Genomic DNA, 24,841 nt, shown 5'->3' on the forward strand with positions numbered 1-24,841 from the left:
GGTACAGGAGCTCCTCCTCCGAACGGCAGAAGGAAACTCAAAGGGACCAGTAGGCTCAGGGTGGAGGCAGAGCTCTAGATGATTACGAGGGACAGTTCGAAAGTTTTGAAGCCCTGCAGTCGGCCCGGGTGCGTGCGAGAGCAGAGGCGTGGCGGCTCCGCGCAGGGGCGGGACCCCAGCCGGGGGTTTCTTTCCGAAAACTTCCCGCGGCTCCCGGGATCCAGTTCATCTGTTCCGTTGGCGTTCAGAGCCTTTGTTCGAGACCTTCCCGGCCTCGCTTCATCGTCCCTGTCCGCGAACTCAGCGCCGGCCGCGCTCTGGCGCTGCCCGGGTCTGCGGAAACCCCGTCACGCGTCCTGGCCTTTGCCCAAGCGGTTTCTTCCTCCAGCACTGCTAGCCCCCTTCCACCCATCTCCTTCATTTTGATTTTTTGAGGCTCGGCTCACCTTCCTAGCAGCCTCCCCGGATACTGAAATGAAGTGCCATCTCTGGCTTCATGATCTGGCCTGGGCATCTGCCTTCAGCCTGGCCTCCCTGGCCGTTTTGTTTGCCCCCAGCCCGTGTGTTTCTGCATCCTCTCCGCCGCCGCCCCTCCCCCCAACTTGCCAACCACCGAACTGACAGGCCCGGGTTTGGTTCTTGACCTCCCGACAGAGCTGTATGACCCTGGGCAAGTGACTTGCCCTCTCTGAATCTCAGTCGTCTGGTCTGTAAAGTGGAATAACCTTAGTACCTACCTCATTTGGTAGTTGTGAGAACGAAATGACGTCATGAATGTTAACCAGAGGGGATTGCACACCTCTAGTCAGGGTCTCAGTTTCCAAACTGAAGAGCCTGTCGGTTCCTGTGGGGAGATGTGGGTTGTGTCCGTTGCTGGGCAAGGCAAGGCCAGCAGGGCCCGTGGCATGGGGAATCCCGGACACCTGGGACTCCAGCATTGTCCCCAAGCTCCCTGCTGGGCCATCTTCCTTCCCAAGAAGCAGTAGGTGCTGGGGAATATGGAGCAGGCACCAAGTCTGTAGTAAGTTTGACTCCTGCCCTTTTCTGACACAGCCTAGTGGGGTGCTGGTGGTGGTGGTGGTAGGAAGGCAGCTGCAGGTGATGAGGTGGCCAGTGGGCAAGGCTGTGGTCTGGCGGCCTGGCCTCTTGCTTCAGTCCTTCCTCCGCCAGGACTGAACACCTGAGCCGGGACAATTGGCCTGTGAGGGCTCAGGCCCTTCAAAAGCCCAGCACTCACCTCTAAACTGGCCTCTAACATGGGAGCCCTGAGCTCTGCTCCTACACCTCCTGGACAGGGAGGTCACCATCTCAGTAATGAGGAAATCCCTCCAGAGACTCCTCTGTGGAGCCCAGCTCCCCTCACCTGGGCAAAGATAAGGATCCCCCTTCTCTAGGTCTCAACAACCCCTCCCATCCCAGACCCATCCTCCAGAGCTCCGTGTGCTCCTTCTTGACTCTTCTAAGCCAGAGCCAACCCTCTCTGAGCCTCAGTGAGAGACAGCACCCACTCTGGAGCCAGCCTGCTTGTGTTTGAATACAGGCTAGGCTGCTTAGTGGTTACCTGCTTCATCTCTGTGGGCCTCAGCTTTCCCATATGTAAAATGGCGATAATAGTACCCACCTCACTGGGGGTACTTTGAGGGTGAAATGGGTCAATGTATGTACAATACCTGGTGCAGAGTAAAAACTTGCTAAGAATTGGCTTTTTTTTTTCTTTTTCACCTCCTCCCCCTCCCTCCCCCTTACCCCCCACCCCCAAGAATTGGCTTTTTAAAGGGAGAAAAGTCTTCCTCCACCCTGGACACAATGACCACTTAGAAAGTATTTGTTCTAAGACTTCTGGCAGTGCCTCCAGTTAACGAAGAAGGAAGCAGAGGATCAGAGAGGGCAAAGGGCTTGCAAAAGGCCACACTGCTAATCAGCAAACACTGGCCTCTCTGGCTCCACCACCTGGGCCTTCAGTTACCAAGTGAAGATTCTCTTAATAGGTTTGTTGGTTCTGAGCAGGAGGCACCCCTCTGCAGGGGGAGCCAGCAAGGGGAGTATGTGGACACCAGAACCTGACCCAGTCTAGCCCTTGTCCTGCATAGGGAAAGCCATGAAGTTCTGGTAGCTTTTTTTTTTTTTTTTTTTTTTTTTAAGATTTTATTTATTTATTCACGAGAGACACAGAGAGAGGCAGAGACCCAGGCAGAGGAAGAAGCAGGCTCCATGCGGGGGGCCCAATGCAGGACTCGATCCCGGGCGTCCAGGATCAGGCCCTGGGCTGAAGGTCACGCCAAACCACCAAGCCCCCCGGGTTGTGCTCTGGTGGCTTTTCGATGCCCAAATATGGTGCATCCTGGCACACCCATCTGGGACCTCAAGCCTTTACCCATTGACTGTCTCAGGTTCCCATGCCACCTAGACCTTTCCCCTGTATTGTTCTCACCACACACTAGGCTGAGAACCCTGAGGCTTGGTCCCTTTTGCTCTGGACCTCCCCACACTTACCTGGAGTTCCTGTCTTTCTAGGTCCTGGCCTCGTGTGATACCCATAAGTGCCTGGGGGACATAGCAGGGTCTGACTCTCTTGTCACCCCTGCCATTCCACTCTGCCTTGTGGGATCTGTTACCTCCTTTTGCCAGGGCTTAGATTGCTGATGCTACCACACGTCCCCAGAACAGCTATTAAAACACGAGTCTTATGTCTTAAGGCCCAGGTCCTGAAATCCAAAAGCTCTGGTGTTTTGGTTGTCCAATGTTATGGAGCAAACGCCCCCAAAACTGAGACTTCAACTGCTTTTCCAGCTCATAAATCTGCAGTCTGGCCAGGGATAGGAAACTCCTCTCGGTTCCATGTGCATCAGCGGGGCCACTCAACCTGGAGCAGCCACTTCCCAGGGGCCGCACCCACACGGTGGCGCACCTGGAGCCCAAAAGGCTTCTCGCCTCTCACCTGGGCAGACTGCAGCACTGCCAGCCCCCTTCTTCCTATGGATAAACACACTCTTTCTGGCTCCTTTTCCACTTCCCTCACTCCCCGAATCAGCTACATGCATTGGATTCATCTCAGTGGGGCTGCCCGTGGAGAAAGCCAACCTGACGGTGCTGACGGTGGGACAGCCCTGCGACATATGTATGAAGGGCTCCTCCTTGACCTTCCCTGTCTTAGGATAGCCTGAGAGACACCCCAGAGAAGCCAACTTCTCCCTTCCTGTCACCACCATCACCACCACCATTGTCACCACCAGTGTCTACAGCACAGAATTTCCCAGGTGACGCTATATCAGCTCCTGCTTTGGTTTCCCTGCCCTCTACATTCACCCTGCTCTGTGGTCAGAATGACCTCTTCAAAGTCTGAGCTGAGCAGATTACCCCCTCTCCCACTGAAGAACCTTAGAAGGCTATTCATGGCTCTTGGGATGAAATCCTAAACCCTTGGTGTAGCCTGCAAGCTTTAATCCACCCCTGCCGGCCTCTTTGGTCTCAAGTCCTCCACAAGTACTGTCCACATGTTGTTCCCTCCATCACCTGGCTAACTCCCACTCACAGATCTCGTCATGGTTTATAGTTAAAATTTAGCTGTGGGCAGGTCCCAGGGTCTGGCATTTGCTTAGTACAGAGTAGGCGCTTCGTAGGTACTGAAGAGTAAATACATCCTTCTTCAGGCACTATGGCTCCAGCTCCTTCTGCCTTCACATATCTATCCACCTTTTTCTCCCGAACCTAGTGCTTCCTGCCTCCCCAAGTTCCCCAAAGCACCAGTACTTTCCAGCAACATTTATTTATTGTTTCATTCACGTAACAAGCATTGTTTAAGGGCCTACTCTGTGATAGGCATTGTCCTAGGCTCTGGGGGATACAATAGAGAATGAATACTGTTTTCTCTGGAATGTTCACTCCCTTCCCCTCCATCTATTCCTAGCAAACGCCTACCCATCCTTCAAAACCCAACCTTAATGTCCCGTTCTCTGGGAAGCCTTTCCCAGACTTCTTCCTCCCCAGATTCTGATGTGAAACTTCTCTCTCCTTCCACTCTGCCATTCTCAAACCTTATGTGACCCATCCAGTGGTGGGGGCCTGGGATTGGGGTTACCTAAGAAGTGTGGAGTTTGGGGGATAGGGGTGTGCAGGGAGAGGTTAGGACAGAGGTCTCTACTGGAAGCTCTGTTTGTGAGCAGTGAGTCAGGGGCACAGCTAGGCATCCAATTCCTGCCTCTTCCCTTAGGCTGCTTTGCCAGCTACTCAGCAACTGCATGGATGGAGGAATGGCTGCCAGGCACACAGTTTATGTGCACAGAAATGACTAAGATCACAATCCAAGCTGAGCGGCCGTGCAGGGAGCACTCAAGGAAGACAGGTGAGAGGCTGAGATTTGAACATCAGATCCTGGGTAAACCAAACGCAAAGTCCCTTTGACGAGGCCATTGGTGTGGGGCTTCTCTGCCACAGTGGGGAGCCAGGGGGTGGGCCCATAGTGGGTATGTGATGGAAGGCCCATGGGCCAGCCTTTGGAAGTTCCTCCTGTTATTTGATCCAAATTTGCACACTGCAATTCCATCTCAACTCTAGATCTGTCTGCTTGGGTTCCCAGGGACTGAGGTCATTCATCCTATCGCCTCTTGGTCTCCCCACCAAGGGTCTGGGCCCTTCCAGGGGTCACTGGCCCAGAGAGGCCCAGTAACTTCCCTGGGGCCACACAGCAAGCCTTTTGGCTGAGGGCAGCTGGAGTACTGGGGACTGGGTCAGAGCAGCGTGATCTCACTGGGGGGCAGTGTGAGCCGCTTCTCACGGGCACTGAGAAGGTTCTCCACGTGCACAGCCACCACTCGACACAGCTCCAGGCCCTGCAGGAGAGACAGTGAGAGTCCACAGGCCCAGCAATCACCTTGGGGTAAGATGTGCTCGGGAGAGAGGACTAGTGGGTCCCACCCTTGTCCCCACCTCCTTGAGGGTCCCGGGAGGAGCAGGAGGAGAGGGAAGGAGGAATGCTGGATTATGGGCTGGAAGGGGTAAGTAACCAGGAGACCAAGTACATCTGCCAGCTTGGCTGCATATGACCTGTGTGACCCAGGACCTCAGGGGCCTCATCGGTAAGGTCTCAGTTTGCCAGGGCCTGCCTCACAGGGCTGTGGGGAGGATTCCATGAGATTTTATTATGTATAAACCCTTTAAATGGAAAAAATATTAGTCTAGTCAGTAAGTGGTAAGTTTCTAGTGCTGGGTTGCCATGGTTACCACCTGGCACCTAGAGCCTAGAAGAAGCTGTAGCCCGGCCTCAGGGCTCCCAGATGGGGTCAGGAGGAAGAGGCAGCTGAGAATTGTGGAAAATCCACCTGCCTGTGGTTTTCAGACCACAGGCGGCGGTGGCATCCCTGCAGGGATCCCTGAGGGCCACAGGAGCTGCTCTGACAGACGTAAAGATAAGGACACTCACTGAGCTGTAACTGTGTGCCAGTTACTGTCCTGAAAGCTTCCTGTGTCTCACCCCTTCTAGGCCACATGTGTCCGTAAGAGGCACTTTTACACCCCATTCCACCAGCAACGAAACTGAGGCCTGAGACCAGAGCTACGAAGCCACTTGCCCCAGACCTCACAGCTGGTAGGCAGGTGGTGGGGACTTGGACCCAGGTGGTAGGAGGCCCAAGGCCACACTCTGAAGTGCTCTGTGCTGATGTCAGTGGTGCTTGCCCCACGCTGGAGGCCCCCTCTGGGGATGAGATCAGAGTATGCATGATGGGCGTCCCCCCCCTCCAGCCAATGCGCCAGCCAACCCTCCCACCCACATGCTACAATGCGAGCCCTTACTGGCACTGTGGCCCCACTTGACAGGAGTGGAAACTGAAGCTCAATCAGAAGTGGGGTTGCCTTGAAATCCCCTCATGTAGCCTGTCAGAGGTGAGTGAGATGCAGACCTAGGTCTGTTGGCTGCACTGCCGCTATACTCAGATGTCACCTTCTCTTGGAAGCCCTCACTGATTACATCCCAATAGTTCAGCTGTAAACTTCTCAGCACTGATCATGGTTTACTGGAGAGACTCTTGGACTTGGGGCTGGATGAGGGCCAGGGTTGAGGGGGTTGCAGTCACTTCAGTATCCTCAAAGCCGGGGCAGAGCCTGCTACGTAGGGATGTCCAGTGGCTTACATGTTAAATGAGTGAATGAATGAATGCACCCCCACCCCAGCATGCCAGAGGCAGAGGCAACAGCACAAAGGGGCTGGGGGGAAGTGGAAAAGCCAAAAAGGTCCCCATCCAACCATCCATCCTACCAACCACTTACTAAGCATCTACTACCTGACGGATGCTGTGCTATAGACACAATGTGGACAAAAGAGACACATCTCTGGCCTCTGGGGCTGGCATTCTGGTGGGGGAGACAGACAATATGTAAATAAATAACTCATCTGCAAGCCATAACACGGTCTGCCAAGGCAGAGATAGTAAGATTTCAGGGAGAAGGATCAAGGAAAGCTTCTGGGAAGAGGTGATGCTTGTGCTGACACCCAAATAAAGGAAAGGAGGGAGAGTGCCCTGGAACAAACCAGGGATGAGCACTCCAGGTAGAGGGGACAGTGAGTGCAAAGGGTCTAGGGCAGAGAGGCGAGGACAAGCTTGGCATCAAGTTTCTGGAAGAGGCCAGGGTTGGGAGCAGAGGGGCGGGAGGTGAGAGCAGAGGCCAGAGTGGTAAAGAGAGGAGGCAACCTTGCCAAGATGTTTCTGTGGGAGACCACCCTAGTGACCTGCAGTTCTGTGCTCGGTGGGGTTGGGGTAGCTCTGTCCCTAGCACTGGGCTGGATGCTCCCTGGGGCACAACCTGGATCTAATCCATCTTGGAGCCAGGCCCAGCAGAGAGCCTGAGGGAGGGGCTGGGTACTTGTCTGGGTGCTGGGGCTGCACTCACCTGCTCCAGCTGCAGCTGCATGGTGCTCTGAGCCGCCACATCCCCCAGTGCGATCTCCACATACGGGTAGCTGGAGCTGGCCGTGGGTCGCTGGGTCCGAGTCGACTGGATCTCCTTCAGGGGGAACTTCACCATCAGCTCCTGGAGGGAGAGGGGAAGAGACAGGCTTGTGGGTGGGACAGTCTTACCCACAATTACCTCTCTCCTGCAGATCAGATCAGGAGGAGGTAGGACACCCAGGTTGGAGTACCAGTTCCCCAGTGACTTGCTGTGTGACCTCGGGCAAGTTGCTTTACCTCTCTGGACTTCCGTTTCCTCACCTGCCAAACAGATTCAGCAAACACTGATGCACCCATCTATAGTGTGCCAGGCACTGTTCTGAATGCTTGTCATCCAGGAATGCAGCAGCTGGCAGTGGTGCCCTGACCTTCACACCAAAGCTGTTTCTTAAACCTGCCCCCTCTTTATCCGGAATTTTCTTTCTGTCCCTGGGAGTGAACCAGGAGCCCATGCACAGAAACCCAGAGCAATGAGAGTTAATGCCTTAAGTGACAGGGCAACATGGTGGGTAGACCCCCCAGCTCCCTCACCCCCAGAACAGAGGACATCCTCCAAGAGGTGTGTTTCAGGCTGTCTCCAGAGCACCCAGCTGGACTGAGCGCCAATTCCCACAGCAGGAATTTGCTGCTCATACAGCCTTCCAGAAGGTGTGTTCCCAAGGTGTATGAAACGTCCCTTCCTGGTCTCACTTCCTCATTCCAGCATCTCCTAGAATCACCTCCAATAAAGTCCTAACACCCCATCCCTCTGAGCATGATGGTTTACTGGAGACAAGGCCTTTAAAGGGGAAAAGAAGCTGAAATGAGACCAGCAGCATGGACTCAGTTCAAATCTGTCCCATGTCCTTATGAGAAGAGAGAACTTGAATACGACAAAGACACCAAGGATGTGTGCGCAGAGAAAAGGCCACGAGATGACTCCCAGAGGAGTGCAGCTCAGAGGACAGAGAGGGGAGAGCCAGGGGCAGCGCCAGGCTTAGGCCACTCACATGGGTCTCAGTGCTGAGGAAGTTGAGGCCATTCTGGTTGACAGCAAGGATGCAGGGGGCTGGCACCGCCGCATTGCTACAGCTCTGGATGAAGAAGAAGGAGGAGCCGAACATGGGCAGGGCGCTGATGAGGCCTGAGGTGGGGAGAGGCAGTGGGGTGGGGTGGTCAGTTAGTGTGGCTGGCACGGTTCAGCAATGACAACCATGTCCCTGCATGGCCAGCCTGCAGCATGAGTCTTCCTCAGCTGTGTCCAGCATGCGTGTCCACCCCCCCCCCCCCCCAGGGCTCCTTCTGCCTCTCCAGCCCCCCTCCCTGCCCCCATCTGCCCAGGGCCTCCCAGGTCCTAGGTGGTGCCTTGGTCAACATTTTAGAAAGGTGTTCTTTCCAGGTAGTTGCTCAGCTTGGCTAGCACCAAAAATGCCATTGTGCAAAGAAAAAAAGTGCCTCAACCGCACCCTCCAGGACCCCCCCTTGGTAGAGTGCCCCACAATGATCTCCCCCAGCCCCAGACACTCACCCAGAAACTGGGCGCGGGCTTGGTGGGGGCTGAGCGCCTGCGTCTGCTGCCGGTGCTGGCCAAACAGGTTGAGCCAGGCCGAGCCGGCCATGGTGTGGTAGAGCTGGGCCGGGATGTAGTCCTGGATCTCTCGCCTGCATGTGGAGGGAAGAGGGAGGTCCTGAGTGCCCACTATCATTCGTGTTCTGCACACCGTCTCAGCACATCCTCACTGCAGGGCAGGTGCTAGGCCCAGCGGATGTGATCTCTGCACCTCCCCAGAGGACTAAATGCTGCCTGCCAAGAGCTCATTTGGTGCTATGGTACAGGGAAGACACTCACTATGGCTGGTACCACTAGGCTCCCTGTTTGAGGATGGAGGGATGGAGGCTCTGAGAAGTTCCCTGACTAGCCCTGGGTCACATGGTAACTTGGTGACTGGGGGGCCGAGGCTGGAACCCAAGGTAGGTTAGTCCTTTTGTAGCCCCAATCCCCAAAGAAAAGCCCAGGCCATAGTTCTGAGAATTGCCAGGGGGAGCGGGTTCAAAGGGGACCACCAGCAGCTGGACAGAGCACAGAGCAGAGAAGCACAGGGCTCCAGGCTGGACCCATTGGGCCAAGAGACCCTGGCTCCAGTCCCTTCTGTCTGACACATACAGGTTCCCTCAGGGCAGCCCCTTTTTTTGTGCCTTGGGGCATCTGAAATCAAACACCAAGAGCAGTCCCAGCGCATCCCAGCTGCTCTGAGCTGCAAACTGGGAAGGGTTAGGGGGAATTCAGGGGAGCCTCCTTCCTCCAAGAGACCCCTCACCCCAGGGCAACATCTTCCCTCCTTTGTACTGCTGAGGTAAGGGCCTGCCATCTGGACCCGTCTCCCCTGGTTTGGATCCCAGTTCCCCCACATATTATTTGGGTAAGCTTCAGGAAACCCTGTAACCTCTCTGGGCCTCAGTTTCTTTCTTTGTAAAGCAGAAAATAAAGATGAACTGAGATGAGGCATGAAAATGCCTTCCAAAAAAGTAAAACTCAGTGATTGTTTTTTTTCCAGGATTGGGACTATAGCTGTATGTGCTTCCTTGGCCTTTTGCTTAAAATTATAACATAAAAAGAGGGATCCCTGGGTGGTGCAGCAGTTTGGCACCTGCCTTTGGCCCAGGGCACAATCCTGGAGACCCGGGATCGAATCCCACGTCGGGCTCCTGGTGCATGGAGCCTGCTTCTCCCTCTGCCTATGTCTCTGCCTCTCTTTCTCTCTCTCTGTGTGACTATCATAAATAAATTTTAAAAAAATTATAACATAAAAAGAGCTTTACATACCGAATTCTTACCATATAATGAGCTCCTACACATATACTGTACCTACGTTATCTTACCATGATTCATACCAGGTGTTCTCAGGGTGTGGCTAAGGGCATGGGAGGTCAAAGCCACGTCCCTGATAACACACTAAGATGCTAAAAGTTGCCTGGCCTTTCTCCCTCTCATTCTTTCACAGGTGGAATTTGCCAGAGGCCACATGACATGTGAGATAGGGCAGACTGCCTGCAGAAGTACATCTGAGGATCCAGCTGTCTTCTATTAAGCCAGTTGCTAAAGAGATGCGCAAAATGTAAAACAACGCCACTCTCCTCACTAAAACTTTTTGGGAAAATAGTTGTTGTTTTTTTTTTCTATAAGTAGTTTGTATTAATGTGTAATTTAATCTGTGTTCCTTGAATTGTAATTGCTTCTCACCTGTTATTATAATTACTATTACATACAATTACTTGTATGAACGTATAATACATTATCCTTACTTTTCAAATAATAAATCAATATTTTAAATTGTTTCTCAATTTCAGTTTTGAATACGGTTAAGTATATCGATAGTGTGACCCACATAAACAAAAGCTCTTTGGGGTCCAATTTTTAAGGGAGTAAAAACATTCTGAGACTAAAAGTCTTAGGATGACTGATTTATCACCTCTTTGGGGACGTCAATTTGAAGGCTGCCTGACGCCCAGAATTTATTTAAGGAATCGCCTGTTGCTGGGGATTGGGGTTGCTGTACCGCGGTGAATGTTTCTGTGGCTGAATCTGTGTGGCCACAGAAATGTGTACTTTTGTGCATCCCCAAAGCTTTTTTATTGTTCTCTTTTTCTCTGAGCTATGAAGACCTGCCAGAAGCAACCTCTTGTGGAAGGAGGCTGAGTCCCAGGCTCCCAGGGCTGGCCAGGTGGAAGGTTTCCGCCCCGGGGCCAGGACTGCTCCTCCTTCCCAGCCAGCTTCACAGACCCTGGTGCAAGAGCAGAGTGCTGGGGCCTGGGATGGCCAGCTCTGGGAGGAGCCGGGGAATGGGGAAGGGGCGCTGACAGGTGGGAGGTGCTCACACACTGGGCAGGTAGGAGTGGTCCTTGGCCCGGTGCTGCAGCGAGGCCAGCTTGGACATTTGCTGTAGCTGTTGCTCGCTGGGCCGGCTGGCTGGCACGCTGCTGAAAAGGCCCTTCAGGTAGTCGGGCAGGACCTGTGGGGGAGAATTCTGATGAGGGGCTGCAGGTAGACCTGCACTCAGGCATTCATCAGAGGAAGATGTGAACACGTGTCATTTTAATAGTTCTAATCCCACCTGCCTGCTGGATTTTGGAGACCAATGAGAGGCACGTGAGGGTAAGCTGTGAGGGCTGTGGCCCTGAAGCCCATGTGGGAGTCCCCACAGTGGCCAAGGAAGAGTGTCATGGACATCTGCATTGTATCGTTCAGGAACGGCTGGGGGCTGGGGTTTCTGAAAGCTGAGTGTGCACAGAGTCACTACAGCAGACCTCTGGGAAGCACCTCTGAGACTCTGAGTCACTAGATCTGGGGCAAGACTTGAGGATTTGCATTTTCCCAAGTTCCCAAGAGCTGCTCCTGGCCTGTAGGCCACAGCTCGACTCGAACTGGACCAGACCTCACAGGGCTGGTGGTCAACAGCCATAGCATGTGGCCGTAGAGGCTAGGTGGCAGCATTCTGTACCCAGAATTGCCAAGACTTTGGCACCAGATCAACAAAATGTCCGATCACCCATGAATGTTAGCACAGGAGGGGAGAACCCAGATTTTGTAAGCTCCATGATCCTGACTTATCTGAGTCTCATGAAGGAATAACACAAAGACAAAAGTAACAATGCCAGCAAAAGCTGCTCAGGCTTTTGGGGCAGGTCAAGCACTCAGAGGAGGAATCAGGAGTAAAGGGGAAGTCAGAGCAGCCTCATGGAAGGGGTGTTATTGGGGGCAGCCTTGCCATCAACTTAGATGAACACAAGTGCAGGAAAGACAGGGCAGGTGGGATGTGACCGTGCGTGTAAAGGCCCATGAATTAGGTGGTGAGGGTGGCATGGTCAGGCTGCTCTGAGGAGTTCTCACAGGGGATATAGGCACTAGGACTAGACATGTCAATCGGAGGGGGGTGCCCTGAGGGGCTCATTCCATTAAGTGTCTGACTCTTGATTTCAGCTCAGATCATGTTCTCTGGTTTGTGAGACTGAGTCTCCATGTCGGGCTCCATGTTCAGCGGAGCATCTGCCAGAGATTCTCTCTCCCTCTCCCTCCGTCCCTCCCCACTGCTTGCACACACACACACACACACTCTCTCTCTCTCTCTCTCTCTCTCCAAAAAAAGAAAAAAAAAGAAGGGAAGAAAGAAAGGAAGGGAGGGAGGGAGGGAGGGAGGAAGGAAGGTCAATGGGGCTGAAAACACGAAGGCATCAGATACCAAGGCTGTGACTCTGACTACACACAGGGGAGCCCGGAAGGTTCCAGAGCAGTGGGGTGGACCACATGTGCTGACCTGGTTGTAGTGCATGGTCACGTACAGCTCATTGTCAAACTTGAGAGGCTGATCCCAGAGCACACGCCGGAACCAGAGCATGTAGCCCCCATCCACCTGCTCCATCTCCGAGGCCACGTCCAGGATGTAGGCACAGCGGCTAAGTGGGCACACATGCTGGCCTGTGGAGAGTGGGGGTGGCTGTAGAGCATATGGGCAGACCCCGGGCAAGGCCCTTCCCTGCTTCAGGACATGGAGTCCTCCCTAAGGGAAAGCATGTGTATGGAACAGGGTGCCCTGTGTTTTTGGTCTCTCTTGATGAGCAGAGATGAGAATAATTCCAAGCAAAGCTAGAGTGTACCTAGGTCTCAGGAAGTGCCCTGGGTTATGCTCAGGGGGAGCCCAGCTCCTTTCCAGAGGTGGCTTGGGACATGGAGAAGCACCCAGACCTCTAATCATGAGACCAAGTGGGTACCTTTCTACAGAACTCCTTCAGGAGAGACCCCATGCTGGCCTCCTGGAATGGGTGGAGTGTGGAGAGGATCGGGGCTGGCAAGGAGCAAGGTCTGAGTCTGTGAGGAAGGTTTAAGTTTTTCCTTCTTGCTTTAACATTTCTGCTCCCCATCATACACCTTCAGTAACATTTTACCAAAGAGCGGGTATGGCATCGATGATGAAAGTCCAGACTCTAGAGGTCAGACTGCCTGGGTTCAAATCCTAACTGTGTGGCCTTGGGTAAATCCCTTAACCTCGGTGACATGCTGAAAAATGGACCCCTTCCCCAGAGAGGTCCATGTCCTACTCCCCAGAACCTGTGAATATGTTTGCCTTCATGGCAAAAGGACTTAGCAGATGTACTTAAATTAAGGATTTTGAGAAGGGGAGGTTATCCAGGATTAACCAAGTGGACCTGATGTCATCTCAAGGGTCCTCAGAAGGAGAGGTAGGAGGGCGAGAGAAAGAGGAAGTTTTGAAGATTCTACACTCTTGGCTATAAAGATGGAGGAAGGGGCCACAACCCAAGGAGTGTGGGCAGTGCCCACAAGCTGGAGAAGGCAAGAAATTGGATTCTCCCCTAGAGCCTCCAGAAGGAGCCAGTCTTGCTGACATTTCAGGACTTGTGACCTTCAGAACTGTCAGATAATACATTTGTGCTGTTTTAAGCCACTAAATACATGGTAATTTGTTACAGCAGCCGTAAGACACTAAGTTAGCCTCCCCGGGCCTGTTTCCCCATCTGTCAACAGGGGTAACCAGAGTTTCTACCTCATAGGGTTGTTGCAGGACTTAGAGGAGTTTCTACAATTAAAATTCTGACCTAAAAATAAATAAATAAATAAATAAATAAATAAATAAATAAATAAATAAATAAAGATAAAATAAAATAAAATAAAATAAAATAAAATAAAATAAAATAAAATAAAATAAAATAAAATAAAATTTCTCTGTCCTGTGCCTGGGCCACCATATCTGGTCTGTAAATGTCAGTTATTAACACCATTTTGTTACCACTTTTCCCCATCTTAGCTGGGCCCAGGGCAGGCAGGGCTGAGGACGCACAGTTTAGAACCCAGGCAGCAGGGACAAGAGCTGGGTGCAGGTGGCCGGAGCTGACCAACAGGTGACAGGAGGCAAGAGCATGGTCTAGAGTGGGCAGCAGACAGAAGGGGCCTTGGGCAGATAAGAAGGGGCTGGGGGAACTGTGGGAGAGGCTCTTCCTGTCACTGTCACAGCCTCAGAGACAGAAAGTAAGGCCTGCACAGCAGGCTCCAGGAGTCAGGCTAGACTCTAGGAAACTTCCTAGAATGTAAGGAGTAGGTCCTGCCCTCTAGGAACTTCCAGTCTGGTAGGCAAGACCAACATCTGGAGCCGGGGGTGCCTGGCCCCCAGAAAAGTTCTTATGCATGGCAGCCAGGGGCCTCCTGGAGGAAGTGGCATCTGACCTGGGCTCTCCAGACTGGGCCCTCATGCTCAGTCCTCCTAGCCACTCACCTTGGTTGGTGACAACAAAGATGACATACTCGCTGAAGGCCTCGGGGCGTGTCAGAGCCATCTCAGCACAGATTTCTTCCACCACATCCAGGGCCACCTGGGGGGAAGAAAGGGTACGGCTGGGCCACCTGAGTGGACCTGTCCTCCCAGTCCACCCAGGCCCTCCACAGGGACACGAAGGACCCTGTGAGGCCTGAGAATTGGCCTTGTGCACAGGAGTACAGCTTTAGAGCCTGAGAGACTCAGGGTTGAAACTCTGCCTCAGCAGTATGACCTTCACCTCTCCGAGGCTTGGTCTGCTTCCCTGAGAAATAAGTCTTGCCCTGTGCAGCTTTGGAAGACACTGACAGGGGCTCAGCACCCTTCGGGGCCCACCCCAGAGACTGGGGTGTCCCTACCCCTCCGGCATCTACCTGTCAGAAATTTTCCCTCACTTACAGTGCATGTTTTGATTTTGAGATGGCGTTCAAGGCCTCCAGGGAGAAGAAAGAGCTGTCTCTTGGAACTGCGGCCCGCCTGGCACAAAGGGGAAGAGAGGAGAGAGGCTGGGTCCTGGGATCTGGGCCAGCAATTGCCCCCCTGCCCCCCCTGCTATGGAAGTCCCCAAGTCAAGGGGCTCTAGACAGTCATGCGCAGGAACACTCATGCACCTGGACCTGCCAGGCCCGACTGCCCACTTCTGAGTGCTCAGTACACACAGGGTCTCTGGGCAGGGCTCGTGTTTCATGCTCATCCTGACCCCACCCCCACACTCACCAACATGGCCCGAAGCTCCATGCTGCTGGGATGCTCCACGCGGCCTCCAAAACGCAGGGTTTTCTGCAGATTCTGCTCACAGGCCTTGGCAATCCCTGCAGAGACAGGGAGTCAAGGCCTTGCCCAGGGTAGGCAGTGGGAGAAAGAGGCTCTTGTGGCCACCAGCCACGAGCCCACTGGGTTCTCTCTACAACCTATGGGGCTTCTGTTCTCCAATGTGGGAGCTGAGGAGACAGTTCCTAGAGGGGTGGGATTTGCCCAAGGTTGAGAGCTGCAGTGTGAGAGCTGCATTTGAACCCACGTCCCATGTGGCTAAGGCTTTTGTCTAGCCCATGGTCCCTTTGGCTACCTGTGAACCCTGGGAACAGCCGTCACTTCCAGCTGTTGCCTGAGGGTGTGTCCCCCATAGGCTGTGTGGCTGCGGTGATGCGGCTGTGCCCTGCCAGCTGGGACCCCCCTTGCCAACCCCCGCCCTTACCCAGAGCAGTGCAGAACCCGCCACCGCCTGTTTCTCTGGGTTAAAGAGTGCTCTCGCTCTGCTCCGGGGAGGAGGTGGAAGCAAGACCTATAGGGCACATTCTGCTGCCTCCACGGATCTGGGATCCCTTCCTCAGGGGAGCCTATCCTCAGGGATATATTCATCTCAGAGTCTGGGAGTGTTAATTGAATCAAAGCGGAGGATTCTGGGACAGGCAGAGTGAGGTCCCCTGTCTCCTGCATGACTGCCATGATGACCACACAGCCCTAACCCTTTTCTTAGGGGGACCCCAGGGGTTGCTATGGCAACAAGGGTCAGGATGAGGCTGGGGACAGGCTCCTTTCCTCCAGATTCCCAGGGGGAAGGCTGAGACCCTGCCACCAGCTGGATCTGACCCCTGCCCAGACCCACTCCAGACCCTTGTTGGTTGGTAATGGCCAGAGACATGGGGCCTCACCCAGCTCTCCTGGCCCTTCTGCCTCCTTCATCCTCCCACATGCCACACAGTCCCACTTCCAGCACCCCCTAGAAATCCCTTTCTTGTGCTCACCACCCAGAGTCAGCACTCACTGGTCCCTCACCTTGAAAAGGCAGGCCTGGGGTCCGGCTCACATCCTGGAGAAAGCGAACAAAGTGTGGCTGGAGGACCTCAGAGCAGCTGTGGTAGGCAGTCACGATGTACAGCAGCCTCCAGCCTCGCTGGCAGCTGTCCCTGTTGGGGAACACACACGGGGCCACGTCATAGGTGGCCACAGCTCTAGAGTCTCCTGGGCCTGGGCTGGACATCTCTGGCTCTCAGGCAGCTCCTCTTTTCTGGGGTGCTCCTCCCTGGCTAGTGAGAGGAGGGCAGGTGGACGCCAAAGCCATGCAGAGGGTACACTGTGCTTGGGAATCCAGGATGGGAGACAAGGAAAGCAGGAGATGAGGCCCCTGATGTGACATGCCGGACTGCACAGAAAACCAAGTATTCCCTGGGTATAATCTCTCTGGGGAGGCTCCTGGGTGGAGGTCCTTGAAGGGGGACTGGAGGAACCCTCTGGGGCTGTGTGCACGTAGTGGCAGAGAAGGTCTGGGGGTGGGAAAGGGCAGGAGGATATGCCGAGTGCTTCTATTATTCCCAGAGGCATGGAGAGTCAGTGGGGGAGGTAGACTAGATGGGGATGGGTGGGAGATCTGGTGAACAAGAGCATCCCACACTGGGCACTTGCTGGGTGCTGGTCCTGTGCAGGACATTCATTTTCACACCGCCCTGGATGTGAGGGTTTCATTTGTGGGGTCCGCTGGGGTCTGGGGACAGCACTTGGGCTTCCTTTAAGCATCCACTCCCACCCTGGGTCACTGTGAGTTGGTGACTGGCATGGAAGCCAGGTCTGCCAACTAGAACACTGTAGCCCCTGGCCACAGTGATTGGTTTAGGGATGGTTAGTTGATCCACATCTGGCCAGTTAGATCAGCCTTCCTTTGAATATGGTGATTGGTTAAGGGACAGAAATTTGACCCAGTTCTGGCCAAAGCTCTTGCAGTGGGCCCAGGGATAGGCACAGGACCAAGTCAAATCAGTAGGACTGGATTTGGGAATTTTAGCTATAATTGGATCAATCTTGCTTTTCCTAAGATTACTGAGCTGAAAAATGTCTCTCCAGAGCTGTATCTTGCTAATGCATGGAAGATATTACTTAAGAACACTATCAACACAGAGAAAACCAGGGCTAGATTACAGAGAAAGCCTGCTTCCCAATGATACCTGGATTCAGCCATGCCTGAACCCATATTTGGTGGTTTCAGTCACCTGAATCCTCTTTTGCTTAAACCAGCTTGAATTGGGCTTTTGTCACTTGCAACCAAGAATCTGGACTTGCAGATTATCATTGCCATTTTACAGGTCTGGGACCTGTAAAAGAAACTGAATCTTGGACAAACAATTCCAAACACATGTACTCTATCTACTGAGTGAGGAAGAGGATGGTGGGAGACAATCAGGAGGGAAGACCTGGGTACAGGGGGAGAGACTGAACAGACCCCTCTTGCAGCAATGACACGGTGTGGGGAGTAGGGTACAGGGGTTACAGCCCAGCGCACTCACTGCTTGGTGCTGGTGTTGTCTGTGATCTGCTTCACAACTTGGCAGTAACATTCGTCCCGCATGACTTCGTGGTCCTCACACAGCTGAAGGAGGCCATGCCGGAGCCCGTGCCACACACCAGACACATGAAAATAGGGTGTGCACTTGGAGAAAGGCCTGGTGTCCCTTCCTCAGCCCCCTCCCCACTGCAGGGTGCATTCCTCTTTGGGCTCCCCACCCCAATGTCCTGTAACTTTGCTTGACAGATGGGAAAACTGAGCTACACAGCAGGCAAGGGAGCATCCACCAAAATCTGCTGGACTAACCTTCAGGAGGGTGTAAAGCACATCCAGTTCACTCTGGCCTTTCAGTGGAGCGTCACCCATGAATCTCATCACAGCTGTAGGAAAGACTTGTCCCACCCGGGGCCACCAGGCACCCAGCTGCCCACTCACCCCGGGGCATGCCAAGGTTGGGGCCATCCCTGGGAGGGTACGACCCTGGGGCAGCTGGAGGTTCCTCCTCTGTAAATGTGGCCCCAGGCCTGAACTGAGGGGGAGACCCTTAGGACCAGAGGGCTGGGAAGAGCAGGGTCCCACGGCTGGATCCCACCTGGCCCAGGCCCACCCCACCCCCACACCTAAGAACATGTCGGTGGCCATCTTGTTGAGGCTGCTGTCACTGAGCTCGATGAGAGACTCTTGCAGTGGGGTCTGCGAGGGGAGGAAGGGCTCGTGTCATGACCGTGGAGGGACAAGCCAGAAAGGAGGGCCATGTGGTGCCTCCTGTGTTATGAGAGGTCACATCATTAAAAAAAAGCCGCCAGGCGTGTTAGGCACTGGGGGGAGATGCTGCCCTAGGAGGAACTAGGTCCTTGGGGTGCTGAGAGCTGGGAGGGGTCCTACTGAGGACAAGGCTGTTTGTCCCACCAAAGACCTAAAAGGGGCTCTTGCATCACCATTTTACAGATGAGGAACCAGACTTGGGGCTGGACACCTTGGTGAAGCAGAGTATGTCTTCCAAGGTCCTGGATTCCCGACCTTCTTTGGATTTTAGCCTAAGGCCATCCCTGCAACAGGAGATAGGTGCTACTCACAAGTCTTGCCTCTGAGCCTCTGGCTATATCCCCTTTCCACCCAGAATGCTCTTGACCCAATGTCTGTCAACCAGGCAGGAAGGCTCCCAGAAGCTGAGGCTGCAGGCAGACCTCACATCTGAGTGGTTTTTCCTCCCCCCCATCAGAAGTGCAGCAGCCCCACTTGGATGGCTGCCAGAAGCCCCAGAAGGGCCTTCCTTCTTCAGCGTGGGCATGAGGGCTGGGACCACCACTCACTGGGGTCTCCTCTGAGGGTCTCGGAAATACTTCTGGGCAAACTCAAGCATCGAGTACGGTGGGAGAGTCAGGCCATCGTCTGCATGGTCAGGGGAGCCAGCCCTGACCAGGGGACCCTGCAGGAGGGCCAGAGCTAAGAGGTCCCATCCTGCCACTCCTGCCACACCTGCTCATGCTCAAAGCTACCATGCCCAACCCCAGCCTGACTCTGTCCAAACCCTCTCAGGCCGCCCCTAACCCCCACCCACTTAGACTCACCCCCACTCGGTAGTCCTGACACCTTACACCAAGTCACTCCTACCACAGGCCCAGCTGACCCCACCCCCTGCCGCCTCTGGCCATGCCCCCTCCATCTCCCCAAAGCTTGGTCCTGGCTGACCTAGCCCCTTACTCCACCCCTCCCTGGCTCCATTCCACACACCTGCTCCTGCCCCATATGCTTGGGTGCCCCCCACATCATCACAACCCTGCTGACCCCCACCATCCCAACCCCATCTGGCCACACCTCCAATCATTTCTGCTCCTGCCATGGGTCACACATCTGGCTGGCCCTATCAGGTTCCACCTATCCTGGGACTGGCCATACCCTCGGCTGACCTTGCTCCCATCTGCCTCCACCATCAAGCTGACCACCCCGTTGTCTCAGCCCCGTGGGCCTGGCTCTGATGGTCTCACCTCCCTCCTGCGGCCCACCTCCCATGCAGCAGCTGTGGAGCCCACAGCAGCGGCCACAGCAGCAGCCCGGCCCCGGCCTGGCTCGACCGGCAACTGTAGGAAATCAGGGGCAGCCGCAGGCTGCACGAGGTCAGAAGGGAAGCGGCCCACACGCCCGTGGATGGTCCCGAACCTCCAGCCTAGGGAGCAGGTAAAGGGTCTGAGACAAGCAAAAGGGTCACGTCTCAGGACTAAGGGGCCCCTCTAGGGATACTGGAGCACCCTCCTGCCCCTGCCCCAGTGTTCTGTGCAGGAGGCCATGGAGACTCTGCAGCTGAGAACACAGGGTAAAGAAAGGAATTCTGTCAGTGGGAGGTGGACCAGAAAACACGTGCTTGTGGATGCTCCGGCAGAGAGATAGAGAGACCTGGGCCACATACACAGAAACAGTAACTAACACTCACAGAGAGCCCTCAGCCAGATATGCAGACAGAGGGCTGGGTGAGGGGGCCGCCAGGAGGAACTGGCTGGGGCCGCAGCAGGCGGCCAGGCCAGGCCCCCCTGGGGCACCGAGAAACCCCCATAGAGCATCTGCAATGTGAGTGCATGAAGCCAGGATGAGCTGTTTAGGGTTTCCAGGTTGGACTGGGGGATCCAGGGTATCCACCAAAATCGGGGCCTCTACGCCGCAGCTCCTCCAGGTACACGACCTTCTTGCGGACAACACAGCCGGCGCTATAGCCTGCGGGTCGAGCTCATGTCAGCACCTGCCTGGGAGGCCTCCTTGCCGAGCCTCTGCCGCCCATACCCATGGTGTCCCATGGCCCTGACCCATTCGAGGTGGCTCCAGGGGCTGCAGGTGGATGATGTCACCCTTGTGGAAGGCCAGCAGCGCTGGGTCTTCAGGTAGGAAGTTCCTCACTGCCACCACGTAGTCCGAGTCCTGGGTCAGCCAGGGGCAGGGTGAGTGGCTGCAGTCCCATCCCCCTCCTCCCAGAGGACTGGGGCCACTCCCCTGCTCTTCTTTTCCACAGGTATTCCACCCTGACTCATGGGAAAGGGGACATTCCCTAGGTGAGAGAGGGAAGAATGTTATGGGAGTCGAAGGGATGGCCTTGTAAAGGGCTGGAGACTGGAGTCCGATGAACACAGGTGGACATTAGCACACATATGGGGCTTACCCATCCACTCCCTCACCAAAGCTTCCTTGCTGAGGCCTGAGGGCTGCCCAGTCCACGTGTGCACATGCACACACATGCACATACCCATACTTCTCAGGGAGGCGTGGCTGGTGTGTAAATGACACAGGGGAACCCTGTTTTCCATCCCTAGTCCCTTGAGGAGGGACCTCCCCTGTAGAAGGACCCTGACCTTCTTCAGTTCTAGGATGAAGTCGTCGACCAGGGTCTTGACCTGATGAGCTCGGGCTGAGAAGAGGATGACCTTCTCGCTGGCCAAGTTGAACTCCAACATGTTCTGGGAGGGAATGGTCACAAACAGGATGTCCGCAAAGCTGGAGAATGGGAAAGTGGCATGAAGGCAGGGCTCCTTGGCCAAAGGGCGCCTTCCTCCCTACTCGGCCTGCTCCTTTGCTCCTGCCCTGGACCATTCCCAAAGCCCAGCCCCACCTGAGCGCCCTGCCGCCTGCCACAGGGACCTGGGAGCCTGCCCAGCCTCCGCTCCCCATCCTGCCTGTGGCCCTGGCTCATTTCCTATCACCCATGAACCGACACTCCAGCCCTCACTACCCTTGGCCTTGCTCTACTTTTTCTTCCTTTGTCTCTTAATGCAACCTCCCAGATTTTTCCCGCACAAATCTTTTTTTTTTTAATTTTTATTTATTTATGATAGTCACACACACACACACACACACACACACACAGAGAGAGAGAGAGAGAGAGAGAGAGAGAGAGAGAGAGGCAGAGACACAGGCAGAGGGAGAAGCAGGCTCCATGCACCGGGAGCCTGACGTGGGATTCGATCCCAGGTCTGCAGGATCACGCCCTGGGGCAAAGGCAGGTGCTAAACCTCTGCGCCACCCAGGGATCCCTTGCCCGCACAAATCTATCTCCTTCACCCACTGACCAAATTCTCTGCCTCTTTCACAACAAGGAGCTTTCCCGCAACCAAGGAATGAGGTTCTATTCTCGTTCTTGTGTGACAGAGGACAAAAGGGGCTGCTGGCAGGGGAGGGGTCCAAGGACTCAGAGAGGTCTTATGCCAGGACACGCTTTCCATTCCTGGCTGTACAACAAAACTCAGCTGTTCACAACACAGACACCCCCACTGTGCAGTGAGCTCTGGGAGGGCAAGGCTGGGGTGTAGTCTAAGAGGCAGGCCAGGGTAGAGGGCTCATAGCTCATCTGCTTCCTGGCTATGTGACCTGAGACAAACAACTTCTCTCACTGAGCCTCAGTTTCCCCATCTGTAAAACGGACTTGCTTAAAGGGCTCAGCAGAGAGCCTGGCACATCACAGGCACTCAGCAATCATCTGGGGAGAGTCGGTGAGGAGATGCTACTGCTCGGCATGCCACGCCCAGCTAACCCCATTCTCACCTGCCCGCCTGCCACTCACCTGTATGTGCGCAGGACCTGCAGCTGCCCGCCAGCCTCCCGGCTGCCCTTGCCCATCCTTACGAGCTTGATGCCCATGTGGGACACAGCCAGGATCTGCACGCCAGTGCCCACACTGCCCTGGGGTGGAGATAAGGGACACTTGAGAGTTTTTTAGCCTCTTCCCTGAAGTCTTTGGTGAGCGGGGGCTGGCGGGGCACTCGCACCGTGGCAGGGAAGAGGCGGGAGAAGTAGAGCTCCCAGCTGTCACGTGCAGTGCTGACCACGGCCCGCTTCACGCTCTCCGGTGCCAGGGGCCTCTGTGTGTCCAACTGGTTCTGGGCTGAGGGATGCAGGTCAGGTCAGAAGCCTCTCTCCCCTCTACTGCCAGCCCACATTGCAGGGAGGAAGGCTGACACCCAGCAGGAAGGTACTGGAACAGGGTGATCTCCATGTCTACACTGGGAAACTACAACTAGGGCCACACAGTGTATTAGGCAAAACTGAACTCAGACTGGCAGCCTGGCCCTGGAAGAGGCCAGAAGTAGAGCAAAGAGGGCTGTATGGGAGGTGAATGGGGCTGGGTTTGTCAGCCCCAATCTCCTTCTGAGAAGGCCTGGCCCGGTTCTAGCTGGCTGCCCCATCCGTGTCCCTTCCCATCCCCTGTGGTACCAAACAGGGCCTTCATCTTCAGCCTCTCATCCTCGGAGATGCGCAGGCAGGCCTCAGAGAGCGTGTCGTGGAGGATCTGTGGGAATGAGCCACGATGCAGGTGGCTTGTGAGACTCCCCCAGCTGGGAACCCAGGCTGGACTGTTCCAGTGTGAGTGGAGACATGGAGGGTCCTATTTACATAGCAGTGGGGTCATCTGTGTGAATCAGATCTCATTTACAAAGGCCCCTCTCCTTTATCTTCTCTTCCACAACCCATGCCGCCCTTCCTGGACAGTAGCTTCCTCCTCTACATACTGGGGCTGGGATTTGACTTCTGAGTCCCATCTAGCTCAGACAAACTGTGTGTCTGGGTAAATCAAATTGTGGGCTTGTCCGTAAGGTTGGGAAATTCAGAACAGCTCCCCATCCTCACTATGGTCAAGGACCCTAAATCCAAGAGTATAGAAACAAGATTTGCAGAAGGCTAGTCTATGCACCCATTGCCCAGATGAGCACACTGAGGCAGAAAGGAAAGAGTAGACCTCACCTGCCGGAACAAGAGGTCTAGCTGCACAGGGTGGCTGTAGGTGTCCTTGGGGTAAAACACCTGTGGGATTGGGGCTCCAGTGAGTCCCTTTGGGCAGTCCTCTCACTTTGCTTCCTACCCCGCAGATAAAGTGGGCTCCGTACTACCTGGGCCCCTGGCTTCTGACTCCACTGTCTAGCCTAGACCAGGGTCTAGCGGCCCCACCCTAGCCCCACCCCCCTCCGAGAGGTGGCTCCACCCCATGCTCCCCTCCTTTGGCTTCAGCCTGGCCAGGTACCTCTTTGCGCAAGAAGATCCGCCAGGGGGCGTCCTGGTAGCCATAGAAGTTGGCGTTCACCAGGCGGTGCAGCTGTGTCTGCAGAGGTTCCTCAGGGGGCTCCAGAGACCGCGAAGGCGGCACTGGGGAGCACAGTGAGTGAAAGAGGCAGGGCCAATGAGGAAGGGGATTGGGGGCGACCTCTTGTCAGGGAAGGGGCTGGGGCTGGGGCTAAGTGGTCTTCCACAACCCTGGCTGCAGATACACCAATCACAGGGGCACACACGCACAATCATACAATGGCTCAATCTTTCACTTAATGCATATATAGATCATATATAGATAGTGTATGCAGCAGGTCTGTGTTAGAGCCTGGGGGTGGGTGCCATGTTGAGCAGTATAGACAAGGTGTCTGCCCTTGTGTTGACAGTCTCATGATAGGTGTGGGTAGAACAGACAATTAAATAACAAAGATCTCAGTTCTAGGAGCTGGGATGGAAAGAAAACTGGGCTACTGGGCTGAGGGATGCAGGTCATGGAAAGAAAGGGAGGGAAAGAAAGGAAAGTCTAGGGGCTGGTCTATGAGAGTCCTTCCATCTCTGTGGCCCAGCTCACTTCTCTGAGATGATACTGAGCCAAGACCTGAATGATGAGGAGGGCCAGACATGCAAAGATCTCTTGGGGAAGAGCATTCTAGGTACAGCAAGTACCTAGCAAGGCCCTGAAGTAGGAGTGGGCTTGCTGTGTTCCAGGAAGAGAGTGTGCCAAGGGGAGAATGGGGGCGGGGGGAGGATGAGGTTGGGGAGGTGGGCAGATCATGCGGGGTTTCAGAGTCCATAGTGAGAAGTCTAGAGTTCATCCTAGGAGTCATGGGAGAGTTTGTGGCAGGGACATGATGTGAACTGATTTATATCTTCTAAGATACACTGTGGTTACCATGAGGCAGAGGACACAGAGATTATGGTTCCAATTGTGAGGCCAGGAGGGTTGTTTTTTTTTTTTTTTTTTTTTAAGATTTTATTTATTTATTCATGAGAGACACAGAGAGAGGCAGAGACACAGGCAGAGGGAGAAGCAGGCTCCCTGAGGGAAGCCTGATGTGGGACTCGATCCCAAAACCCTGGGATTGTGCCCTGAGCCAAAGGCAGATACTCAACCACTGAGCCATCCAGTGCCCCCTGAGGGCTGAGTTTATAATCTTGGTCTGACACTTTTGAGCTGTGTGATCTTGAGCAAGTCACTTAACCTCTCTGTTTTTGTTTTCCCATCTGTAACACCTAGACAAACATGGTACTTCCTTGAAGGATTTTAGTGAGGATGTAGCAAGGCCAGAGTGGGTTTG

General features: G+C 54.5%; 1 protein-coding gene across 1 annotated transcript in view; it reads right to left on the bottom strand.

The window, feature by feature from the left end:
• Positions 1-3,747: 3,747 nt before the first annotated feature.
• MYO15A (myosin XVA) overlaps positions 3,748-24,841 on the bottom strand; it is a 50,899-nt gene continuing 29,805 nt past the window's right edge. The window contains exons 42-65 of the mRNA XM_072730537.1: positions 23,521-23,642; positions 23,244-23,303; positions 22,716-22,791; positions 22,271-22,386; positions 22,066-22,184; positions 20,861-21,002; positions 20,321-20,432; positions 20,157-20,231; positions 19,511-19,689; positions 18,836-18,951; positions 18,499-18,571; positions 18,143-18,215; positions 17,829-17,902; positions 17,524-17,606; positions 16,022-16,152; positions 14,963-15,057; positions 14,645-14,722; positions 14,207-14,303; positions 12,236-12,396; positions 10,800-10,933; positions 8,452-8,585; positions 7,934-8,067; positions 6,886-7,026; positions 3,748-4,829 (exon numbers count right to left, since the gene is read on the bottom strand). Of these exons, the coding sequence (XP_072586638.1) occupies positions 4,728-4,829; positions 6,886-7,026; positions 7,934-8,067; positions 8,452-8,585; positions 10,800-10,933; positions 12,236-12,396; positions 14,207-14,303; positions 14,645-14,722; positions 14,963-15,057; positions 16,022-16,152; positions 17,524-17,606; positions 17,829-17,902; positions 18,143-18,215; positions 18,499-18,571; positions 18,836-18,951; positions 19,511-19,689; positions 20,157-20,231; positions 20,321-20,432; positions 20,861-21,002; positions 22,066-22,184; positions 22,271-22,386; positions 22,716-22,791; positions 23,244-23,303; positions 23,521-23,642 (2,627 nt within the window). The 3' untranslated portion in view covers positions 3,748-4,727. The remainder of the gene's footprint in view (positions 4,830-6,885; positions 7,027-7,933; positions 8,068-8,451; positions 8,586-10,799; positions 10,934-12,235; positions 12,397-14,206; positions 14,304-14,644; positions 14,723-14,962; positions 15,058-16,021; positions 16,153-17,523; positions 17,607-17,828; positions 17,903-18,142; positions 18,216-18,498; positions 18,572-18,835; positions 18,952-19,510; positions 19,690-20,156; positions 20,232-20,320; positions 20,433-20,860; positions 21,003-22,065; positions 22,185-22,270; positions 22,387-22,715; positions 22,792-23,243; positions 23,304-23,520; positions 23,643-24,841) is intronic.

This window comes from Vulpes vulpes, chromosome 12 (genome assembly GCF_048418805.1).
Source record: "Vulpes vulpes isolate BD-2025 chromosome 12, VulVul3, whole genome shotgun sequence".
NCBI classification, from domain to species: Eukaryota; Metazoa; Chordata; class Mammalia; order Carnivora; family Canidae; genus Vulpes; species Vulpes vulpes.